Source organism: Rousettus aegyptiacus, unplaced genomic scaffold (genome assembly GCF_014176215.1).
Source record: "Rousettus aegyptiacus isolate mRouAeg1 unplaced genomic scaffold, mRouAeg1.p scaffold_m13_p_5, whole genome shotgun sequence".
NCBI classification, from domain to species: domain Eukaryota; kingdom Metazoa; phylum Chordata; class Mammalia; order Chiroptera; family Pteropodidae; genus Rousettus; species Rousettus aegyptiacus.
The window spans coordinates 64174425-64186126 of NW_023416308.1; the positions used below are offsets into that span (position 1 = coordinate 64174425).

The following is an 11702-nucleotide window of genomic DNA, read 5'->3' on the forward strand; positions in this document are numbered from 1 at the left end:
GGAGGCTTCTAAAACACTGGACCCTCAAGGGCCATGTGGACCCAATGCCTGTAGTCTTTAGCCCTTGAGGGGGAAGATCTACACCTGGGAGTCTCCAGGCAAGGCAGGGCCCTGATGGACAATAGTGACCAAGATTCTAGAAATCTCTTACCTCCTCTTCCTTCACAACCTACCATTGATCTGATTGCCATAAAGGCCATGGGCCCTCTGCTCTTATGAGTCAGAGCTTTGCAAAGTAACCACCCAGAAGAGCTCTTTCACACTGGCTACCTCCTGCCATAAAGATGTGATAGAGGGATTACACTCACCCACACCACCCTTCAGTTAGGCTCACTCGTTACAGTGCAAAAAGGTCTTAGAACCTAAGATGGAAGGCTTCAGATGGAAACCCCACCTCAGCACCACCAAATCCTGGCTTACATGATTCATTCAGCAAAGCAAATATCTAGCAAAGGCCAGTGATGATAAACTTGACAGACTAGGTGAGTGCATACGTTCATTGAAAGATACAAACTACAAAAAGCTCACTGAAAATAAGAGAAGATAAAATTGAAGAGAATTTTCCACTCAAATGGCTAACCTGTAATCAGCTCTTTGTTCCACTTCTATAGACATGTTTGCTGAATAGGCTAAAGGGCAGAGTGACCTCGTGATCAACTGAAGACTCACCCTTCCCTTTGCGTGGTCTGTGTAGATAAAAAATGTATCCTCTTTGCTGGTTTTGTCTAGATAACAGATGTATGGCCTTTGCTTGTTTTATCTAGATAACATGCATTGAATCTCATGCTCTGTAACTGCCTTTAGCCCATAGCAACTCCCACGCTCTGTAACCGCCTGAGGAAAAATTAACCAATTGATTTATGCTAACTGTAACTGCATAGATAAGCCCTATGAAAGCAAGGTTACCCCTGAGCTTGGGGCCCAGATCTTCAAAGTGCTAGCTCTTCTGGGACCGCCAGTGTAACAAGCCTGAGTTCTGCAGCTCTCTGAGTGGTGGTTGGTTTCTTGCCAGTCTGATTCTTCTGCAACATGATAAATAGCTCCATATCTATTAAATAAATTAAATCTACAGTTTAATAACTTTCCCCTCGAGCTTTTGTTTTGAACAGAAGTGGAACTGCAGGGATGGGATTTGCTCTTCTAGCTCAGATAGGGATAATCCAGTAATGTGGTAGAAAAGAGTTTCCAGACATTTGACAATAAGCGGCACAGAGAGTAAACTGAGAGAGAGGTGCTAAAGGAGGGAAGCACAAAGCCAGTCCCATTTTACTGCCTGGAGTTTTCCAGATTAGCCCAGGGAGGTAATGGTCTCCCTGAGGTGAGGAGATAGTGTTAGAAGTTCAAGGAAGTCGAGGTAAATGGAGATCCCAGGACTGGGCACTAGAGGAGGTTGGAGCTGCCCAGAGGAGCTCTCCCAACATCTGCAGAGGCCCACAACTGCAGTCTACAGCTGAGTACAGATCAGGGAAAGCTTGTGAGGAGAGCACCTGAGGTCAAGGAAAGAACTCCGAAGGAGCAGATGGAGCAATCAATATCTGCAGCTCACATAGGGCTAGGAAGTGTTCCTACTATCCAGAGTGGGGAATTCTTACAGTACAGGGCATATTTGGAAGAGCACTCAGCAGGTATTGCCTCAGTGGTGGGGAAAATTCAACCCAGACTGAAGACCTCTGGTTCTTCCTTATGCAGTTTAAAGGCAAGTCTTGACAAATATGCTCTCAGAGTTAACCCTACCTACTTGACAAGCACATTGGATGTCTCCAACTCAAAGGAGCAACAGAAAAGAGAAAAATATAGGTGATTTTGCCTACACTCTTTGGAAAACAGGGGCCTCATCAAAATTTCTCAGCAATTCCTGTTCTACTAATTGTATCTACATTATAGTAATTTTTGTCAGTTCAATAACCTTTGTCTTTAATAATTTTTTATACATTCATTCATTCATTTGCTCAAATATTTTTTAGTGTCTCTCATTTCCTCAGGCTGGTATTTAATTATTGGAATGTGGTTATGAAGAAGACTGTCATTGTACTTCCCTTTTCATAACTTGAAAATTAGAAAAGAAGATCCAAATTCTGTTATGAGTTTTACCTAAAAAGTGTATAAACTGCCCTTAGGGTCATATTATGTGACCTAATCTAGTTCACTAAACTGAGAACTGATGAATGAATGGGACTTAGCTAGACAATGGAGGGAAAATGAATTCTACAGTGACATTGAGTTTTGACAAGAACTCTAGGAAAGAAGAATTCTGTGAGCTTTGCATTTAGCTGGATTTTCACACTCGAATATTCTTTGACCTCTAGCAAACTCAGATAGTAAATGAAAGGTGAATATTTCTATGAAATACAATAAAAGAGATTACTTTTATTTAAATAAAATAGAAAAGACAAATGTCCAAATGTAACTTTATCATCACTTTAAAAATAGTACAACAAATGTATCTCCTGAAGATAAAATAAAGTTAAAGACAATGAGATATAACTGATTTTTCCCCATTCAAGGAGTCACCAGGATACAAGCCTCCTCAGCTATTAGAATTCCCAAGATCCTGGTCAGGTTTGTGACCTGTTTCTGATCAGTTGGGTCCAAAGCAAATGAAAGGTCTGAGAGCGAAAGAGAATGAGCATGAGAGGAAATTACAGATAAGGGAACTTCTTGCAACATTAATGAAGCTTATTAAACCACATTCATAGTCTAAAAACACCCCTATCCAGTCCTGGGGTCTTTGAATATACTGGTGTATTAGTGGGGAGGTAGAGAAGAGATTGACATGGTCATCCATTTTGACACAAAGCAGTAGAAAGATGCCCTCAGAGTTAAGTAGCATATCATTCCTATTTACCCAGGATTCCTTGCAAAGTCCTATAATCCAATTACGGGAGTTTCCCACATCCACTTCCCAGTAATGTTTGCCAGAGGTGAAGATCTGAGCTCCCCATGAAGGAGTATATTCTGAACTTGCTGGATTATGGGACGTGTCTTGGTGGTCAGGACTGCACTTCAAATGTCTCAGTTCTTCAAACAGAGGTGCGTCATACTTTCTTATCTTATGGTCGAAGGTAATATACACTTGAGTAAAAAGAAAACAGTGAAGTCAAAGAACAGAGTTTAAAAATTGTGAGGACCAAGGGCACCAATGTTCTGGAAAAGATTTAACAACCAGATCTTTGAAAAAAAAAAAAAAACTACTTCGTTTTGTTTAGTGGGAGTACTCCTACCTCATCCTGGTTACTTTTGAGGTACCAACCATTTAGGAATTGCTCGTAAAATCACAAAACATGAAATAGTTAGTTTTCATGGATGAGTCGGTGATGCCTAACTTCAGAACATGCCTTTATCATAGTGAATGCAGAGACTATGTTGTTGGAAATACAGAGACAAGTCAGCAAGGGGTTCTGTCTCTCTTCGAAGCAAGTAGATTTCTAAGCAAATGACATGATCAAAGAAAATTTTGAGGTTATGTAAAGATGTAAGGTGTCAAACTCTGACCTATTTTCACCAGCACGTTGAAAATTTGAGAGCTTGTTCATAGATGCCAAGTAAATAGCAGAACAGCCCCTAACTCATGTAAACCTCTCAATCAACTGTCACAAAATAAAATAATCACAGCAATAAATATATTATACATGTAATTATTTATTTATTTATTTTTATTTATATTCTTTTTAATATTCTAGAATCTAGCAGTGGCATCCCCTTTTGATTATATGGCTTTGATAAATAGTGCATTGTCTCTTCTCTGGAACACAATTTCTATAGTGTTCGCAAAGAATTGAATGTTGGTTTTGTTGATTTTTCTGTATGAGAAATTTATTTTTAACTTAATTAATATATGCTTTTATCTTTTGGTTTAAATCATTGCTCTATTTTACCATTGTATAATTAGTTCATTGATATCAGCCTTTCTTCTTTCTAAAAATATATATTGTAAGGCTTTAAACTTTCTCCTAGTACAGTTTTAGCATATTATATATTATATTTAAAATATATGATCATCATTATTATTTCTAAATAGCAATCACTTTGCCTAAGATATCAGTATGTAACATTTAAACAAGCAAAGGTAAAATGAACTGGAAAGCCATATGTGCCTTTTTCAAGAAGTGGTTTCTGTCAGAAGTTCTAACATTGCACCATAGAATCAGAACCCCAGGTCAACTTCTCCTTCATCTGCCAAACTTGCCATCTACATTTGTCTCAAGTTTCCCTCCACATAATCAACCCTGTGTCCCATTTGTTTTGTGGCTGTACTTTCATTTATAAACATGCTTTTATACTTTTTAAAATCTTGTGATTTTTTAGATAACTTTGCTTAAATATTTTGATAAACATTTAAATAACAACATTAAGGTGCTTCTAAATATCTGAGTCTCTGCATGTAACCACGATTAATAACTAAGGGTTGAAATACACTAAACAGATATGCAGTTTAATGTCAGGGAGCTTTTTTTTTTTTATCATGATAAGTAATCATATAACTGTTGTATTTGTTTTTGACAGGCTTCAGTTAGCATCTTCTGTCAGTTAATTCACAATGAATTATAAAGTTAATTATAAGGGTTTACATATATACCTGATTCCCTGTTCTCTGAAAATAATAAGAGAACAATGAAGAGAGGTCATCCATGTATGGAAATGTTATTGTTGTCACACCAGAGCGCTGCCTCTCACCTCGGAAGTTGTTAAGCCTTTCTGACATCCCAGTGATGGCCCACGTGCTGAGCCGTGGCTCCACAGGCTGGGGCAGGTATTGCTGCACTAACTGACTTCTGCAAAACAAAAAAGACCTATTTCTTATCAGGCTCAGGGTCTCATTCGCGATGCATAGAAGATGCTTCCTCAGAATCCTCACATTTAGATTTAAAGGGTATGAATTTAACTCCACAAATGAAGGGATACTGTGGTGTTATTGTATTCTGTAATTTGCTTCCTTGCTATTAGTACATTAATCCCAGTAGAATATATCACCTCACGCATAATATATCTGTTTTCTTCTCCCTTCCAGGGAAGCCACAAAGCAATTCTCATTTAATTCCTGAAATTCAATAGGTACCAAGGTTTTGGAATTTGCTACCTTGTATAGAGGGAGCCTCAGCTCTATAGTACATTCTCCCTTGGTGATTTTCCCTTTCTTCTCTTCACACGATCTTTCTACCTGCTGACTCTCTAAGCTTATTTCTCTTTCTCATAAGAGACCTGGAATAATCCTCAAATAATGAGGACTTCGTAAATGACAGGCAAGAGGAATAACTGTCTTCTTACATGCTGCTGTACATTAAACATTTCAAATAAAACCATACCCCCTCAATCTTCACTTTTACCTAAAGGTAGTCACTAGAAAGCCTGGAAATCTTTTAGAGATGGGAAGAATGAATGCAGACAGAGAGAAACTCCTTATTAAAAGCATGGATCCATATCAGCAGAAATAGCCTGACCACTGGCACAGTTACCATGACTCGAATAAAGGTGCCAACTTACTTTATCACTATGTCTCCTGAATCCTGTAAAGAGAAGGAGAGGAAGGGTTAGTTTTCAGCATAAGGTGGCTCTCATATTTAGCCTAGTTTGACAATATGATACTGGACTGGAAAATTCAGTATCTCCAGTTTTCTTCCTTAGGCAAAATCATTTCTCATTCTCCTTAGCCTTGATCAAGATCAAGTCATGATCTTCACAAAATTTAAAATCAGAAGATATTCTTAGGGTGAACAAATGGCTGTGCTTTGTTACAGTCTCTAGCCAGATTCGCAGAAGTTTCCCTAAAGTTCTGAGAGGGGGGGCGTGAGCTCCAAATCTAGACCTTCGAAATAGAAAGAATGAATACATCCCACATTTCTACATATTTGCAAGTCCAGATACAAAACACAATTATCTATTCACAAGCTGTCCTGTTGCAGTTGGTCAGAAACTGCAGGTATAGCAGAACAATTTTTTTTAAATGTTCTTGATCTGTTCCTCAAAACTTTTCATGTAGTTTTTCTTCTCCTATGTAAAGCAAAAGTAACTCTAGGTCTCCAGGTTATACTGGAGGAACAAAACCTGCCATCACAGTCAGAAGAGGTAGAATTTGGATCCAGAAAAGTAATGGAGGTCAAAATGGTTATAAACTTCAGTGGATTTCAATGATTTCCCTGCCATCCTTCCTGAGTCCTTACCTGGAGTAGGTCCACATCTGTTTTCTGATATAGTTTTTTCAGCCCCTCATATATGCTTATCATGAGTTTCCTAGTATGAATCATCCTGATTACATTTCTCTGGAGCCGCTGAAAAATCATCCTGCCTTCACTTTCCAGGATCGCTAAATGTTTTTCCAGTTCTCCATGGAGATATTGATATACCTTAGGATATTCAGCCCTGATCATCAACATCCGTAGATTTATAAAACCCTGCAGTGACATTGGATTAAGTAATTAATTAATTAATTAATTAGGTTCACTGAATGTTGCTTTTTTTAAAACTTAAACAGTAGGTACATATATATATTTACACTGTGTGTTCACCTTCCATAGTTAGATTTCTTTCTGTCACTGCATATTTAACCCCTTTTACCCCATTTACCTTCCTTCTCCCCTCATCATTGGATTATTTAGATCCTATATATAGATGGTTCTATTTTTCCAATGTCATCTATTGTCTATGTGTTATGTACAGTGTACTTGTCTCAGTTTGTTGGGGTACTATAATAAAAATACCATAGACTTGGTAGCTTTGAAACAACAGAAATTTATTTCTCACAGTCTGTAAATTGGGAAGTCCAATATTATTGCCGACAGATTTGATGTCTGGAGAGAGGCCCCTACCTAAACAGCCATCTTTTCATCATGTCCTCAAATGGCAGAAGAAGCAAGCAACTTCTCTGGGTTCCCTTTCATAAGGTACTTATGCCATTTATGAGGACTTTGCCCTCATGACCTAAGCATCCCCCAAAGGCCATACCTCCTTGGGGATTAGAATTGCAAAATACAAACTTGGGAGTGGGGCTCAAACATTCAGACCATAGAAGTACTACATATAACTTCAAGCCTTTCCACTTCTAAGAAACCACATATTTGTTTTCTTTCCTTTTTTTCCCTCCTTCCCTTCCTTTTTCATTTATTTTTTCCCCCGTACCATTGTTTCTAACAACTTTCCCTCAAATTTCACATTTTCATGAAAAAAATAGGAATTTAAGATCAATTCTTATATTGTTTCCCATAATTCATTACATAATCTAACTCATAATCCATTCTCCTCAATACTAATACTCACAACCTGACTTTCTGGTATCAGTGAAAAGCAACAGTTTACCTCCTTAGGAAAATAGAAGGCATCAGACATGATCTAAAATTACCTCAATTTCCAAAACACTGTTTTTTACCAGTGCTTGGTTCTGCATGCCTCTTAATATCCAGGGCTATACCTATATACCTACCTCTTCTTTACTGGTCCATCTTGTCTTGTCTCCTTAACGATATTGTTTTCTAGATTACTACCCCACAATATTCTTTCCCTCCTTTGCTTTCTCCCTCTGTCTCTCTCTGTCTCTCTTTATCCTTCTGTCTCCTCTTTCAGTGTGTCTTTCTGTTTCACTGTCTCTCTCATTCAATTGCTTTTTCACACATGCTTTTTCCTTCTTTTCACACTGCCTTTAAATGTGCAAATTTAACAAACTGTTTTGGAAAACCCCAAACCTAACATTCTTGTCCTAGTTACTTTATCTAGCTTCTATGCTAACACTTTTATCCCCATCAAAGCCAGACTGATTGATCAACTGTGATCAAACTCACTGTGCCCATGTGTGCAATTTCAATCGTTTATCCAGGCAGCGAATCCTTCTTCTGTTCCATACTCTTTTCCGAACTACACATTTCAACTAACCAAGAGCCTCCTTTCCTTAAACCCAAATAATATGATTCATTCTTTCATTACTTCACCCTCCTTCCACATTTGACACTATTTACTACTCATTCCTTTTACCAATACCTTCTGTTAACTCTGCTCCAGAAAGATGCATTTTTCAGGAAGCTGCTGGTTCACTCCTCAGCTCCTTTAGATTTCTGCCCAGATGGAACCTTCACAAAGGGTCTTGCCTGACCAGTCTACATTCCCCAAACCTGGACTCTTTATACCCATTCCCTGCTTTAATTTCCCCCCAAGCATTTCACAAATGTGATATATTATGAATTTTACTTTTTTATTTGTAGATTGAATTTTATCACTAGATGATAACCTCCTGACGTTAGTGATTTGTTTCCGTTTTTGTCCATTTCTGTATCTCTTTGTTGGCTTAGAATAGTAAGCCCTCTTATGAATGAATGATTCATTAGAAAATCCAAACTAAATGATCAAGATTATTTTACCCCCTCCACCATGACATTCTCACAGTATCATGTACAGATTCCTGTTTAATGAATTATTATGTTCTAATATCACTTGTTTATATGTTTCCTTTAGAAGTGCTTGAGTTCTTTGAAGATAAATATATAGTTTACTTCTTCAGTTTTAGGTTTCCGATTCATTTTTGTGAATCAATGAATAATACAATCCCAAATCCTTAGTTCGGCATTCACATTCTTGACTTTGTCATAATTACATTTCTAGTCATACTTCTCATCTAGCTTCTATGCTAACACTTTTATCCCCATCAAAGCCAGACTGATTGATCAACTGTGATCAAACTTACTGTGCCCATGTGTGCAATTTCAATCCTACCTACTTTATACTCTATGTCCCAATTAATACAAGCTACTTGCAGGTCCCAAACAACTCTATGGTTGTTTTTACTTTTACTTTTCTTGGTCCTCAGATCTCCTGCCACTAACACCCATGAATTTACAAAGTCTACTACCATCATTCTACTACCTTCTATCTTAGCATAGAAGTTAAATAAGGTAATTCTACTACCATATTAGCATCAGATTGAGTTTTACTTGTTTGTGATGCTTTTTTTAACATTCAAATATTACTAAGCTCCTATAGAGCTCTATTTTTATCTCTATCCCAGTGATCATTGCATTCTATCTGTGACAGTGCATTTTCTTGTCCCTGCTTATGTATTCATAGTAAATATTGCTGTATATAAAAAAAATCAGGAAAAATCTTTCAGTTGCATATTGAGTTTTATGTGAAATCCTACACTGAAGGGCATGTTTCCCTATAAAGAAGCATATGTTACTCTTTTTCTCATCATCCACTCAAAGGACATTACGATTTAATTCAAGCCTTTCCACTGTGAGTTACCATTTTACCAAGGGAAAATAGGGCTAACTGCTTACCTCCCATACTCTGAATTTGTTGATCTCTTTGTTTAGATTTATCTGATTTTTCTGTTTGTTTTTCCAAATAGACTTCATTTGCATCAGAATATTCTCCTGCAAAAGAACTATAAATATGAGCTCAAAAAACGTAAATACAGTACATTTCAGATACAGTTGTCTCTCATTATTCATGGTTTTGCTTTCCACAGTTTTATTTACCCAAGATCAACTACAGTCTGAAAATATTAAATGGGAAATTCCAGAAATAAACAATTCTTAAGTTTTAAATTGTACACTGCACTGAATAGTGTGATAAAATTCTACTCCATCTCACTTGGGATCCAAATCATCCCTTTGTCCAGTGTATCTACGCTGTATACATTACCTACCTTAGTCATTATCATAGTTACCAGAATCACCATTACAGTATCACAGTGCTTGCATTCAGTTAACCCTTATTTTACTTAATAATGACCCCAAAGCACAAGAGCAATGATGCCTGTAATTTGGATGTGCCAACAACAAGAAGTCGTAAAAATGTAGGTATGTATAGAAAAAAAAAAAAAACAGTATAGGGTTTGGGACTACTGTAGTTTTAAGCAGCCACTGAGGATTTCAGATTGTATCCCCCTTGGACAAGGTGGGATGACCGTACCTCAAAAAGAGAATATGGGATAGACATGAGACAAAGAAACAATGAAAAGAGCAGAGATGTCATTGATTTTTCCTTGGGAACAGTAATTGTCAAATCTGAGAAATAAACTCATTATAGAGTTCCGGAATTTAAAAAATACATCCATTATCTGAAGAATCTGGCATTGATATTGTATGTAACCTTGTCAATTTTCAGAAGTGAATCTTGCTTCATATTTAATTTTGAAATATTAGCTCTCAGTTGTTCTAAGGCACTAGTAGAATATATTAGCCAGTATCTCTGAATCTGCTATTATTAGAACAGGTTCAGTGTAATCATGGCTGTAGTAGCAAATGACTGTCACTGAGACCAGATTTATCTACCATGTTACTCACACAAATACCAGCACCCTAATCCTCATCAACTTCATCATATTCCTGTTTCTCAACGCAACAGAATTTTAAATTAAGGAGAGAAAGGATATTTATCCTGTTTCTTCGCTGCTTTATCTCCCATTTTAGAACAGTGCATGGCACATGGTGTTCAGAAATTCTATGTTTATTGCAGAAAAGAATAATAATAATGATCAATGTACTTTTCCTCTTGCCAGTAGATACAGAGTATTTCACATTTCAAAGTGCATTCAGAGGCATTTCTTACCCTGTAGTGCTCAGCAACCTGCTTTACTGGACGGTGTCTGTGAGTGGCATGCCCTGGGGTGTAAGAGCAGAACAAACATAGCAGGCTCTTGTCAGTTTGACAGAAGATGTTCTGTATTGCACGGTGTATCTTACAGATTTGCTCAGCAGGGCTTGGTGATTGGCAGACAACTGACTCTTCAGTAGAAAGAGCTTGTTTCTTAACTAAAATAGTGCTTTCGAAGTCCATTTGCTGTGATATTGTCCTGCACAAAGGGCAGCGAGCAGGAGTTTGGGTATTTTCCCACAAGAGACATAGACAGGGAGTACAAAAGCTGTGCCCACAGGTAATGGTGACAGGGTTTAAGAAATAGTCTTTGCAGATGGAGCAGATGAGCTCACTGGAGGAATGCTGCATTAATAGAGAATCCATGTTTCTGAGAAAACAAAAGGAAAGGGAAATCTTTACCCCTGAGCATGTGAGCTGAGTTTAAGCCTTCTCTCACTAACATGCATCTACATGATAGCAGGACAGGCAATGTTTTGAATAGGATGGTGAGGCACAGAGAAAGTCTTATAGACTAATAAAATGCTTTATTGTTTCCCAACCTTGGCCTACAGCACTGCTTCTCAGCTCCCTATTAGAAACTTCGTACTTTTCATCTATGTTATCTCATTTATGAAGACAAAGAAATCAGAGGTCCTGAGCTCATCTCTAGTCAGAGACAGTGGGTCATATTTTGTCCCAAACTATCACAGTTCCCCCACGTTTCCTTCTCTGATTGGTGAGTGCAAAATATGTGCTCCAATGCTGGCCAATGAAACAAGAAAGTAAGACTCCTAGAAGAACTCCATAAAATGTTTTCTTGCTTCAAAAGAGACATGTTGAAAAAGAAACTGCTTTTTGTGTTTGTAGATATTATTTGAATACAATATCCATTTGCATAGACATTTTGTGGTCTATGAATTAGTCTAAGGACAAAAGCCAATACTCTGAGGATAACAAAAGAATGGAGAAAACCTGGGTTCTTAAGATGTCATTGAGCAGTAATTACCTACTTTGGAGAGGCCAACTCATAAAAGCAGAAGTAATGGTAGAAAATTACCATTTAATAGATACTATAAGAACTGAATCAGGCAAGAATCGTTAATGGATGCTTAAATAACTGTTTTACCCTTCATATTAGTTCT

The 11702-nt window shown here is 37.4% G+C and overlaps 1 protein-coding gene across 1 annotated transcript; it reads right to left on the bottom strand.

The window, feature by feature from the left end:
- Positions 1-2578: 2578 nt before the first annotated feature.
- Positions 2579-10944, bottom strand: TRIM77 (tripartite motif containing 77). Its single transcript, XM_016153175.2, has 6 exons — positions 10534-10944; positions 9258-9353; positions 6159-6389; positions 5482-5504; positions 4675-4772; positions 2579-3072 (listed from the first exon to the last, which is right to left on the bottom strand). The coding sequence occupies exons 1-6, from the start codon at positions 10942-10944 to the stop codon at positions 2579-2581; spliced, it is 1353 nt and encodes a 450-aa protein (XP_016008661.2).
- Positions 10945-11702: the final 758 nt, after the last annotated feature.

Coding starts and splice junctions, on each gene's coding strand:
- TRIM77 (XM_016153175.2), bottom strand. CDS start 10,944: ATGGATTCTCTATTAATGCAGCATTCCTCCAGTGAGCTCATCTGCTCC. Junction 9,354..10,533: donor AGGTTGCTGAGCACTACAGG/GTAAGAAATGCC, acceptor GTTCTTTTGCAG/GAGAATATTCTGATGCAAAT. Junction 5,505..6,158: donor CAGATGTGGACCTACTCCAG/GTAAGGACTCAG, acceptor TTCTCTTTACAG/GATTCAGGAGACATAGTGAT.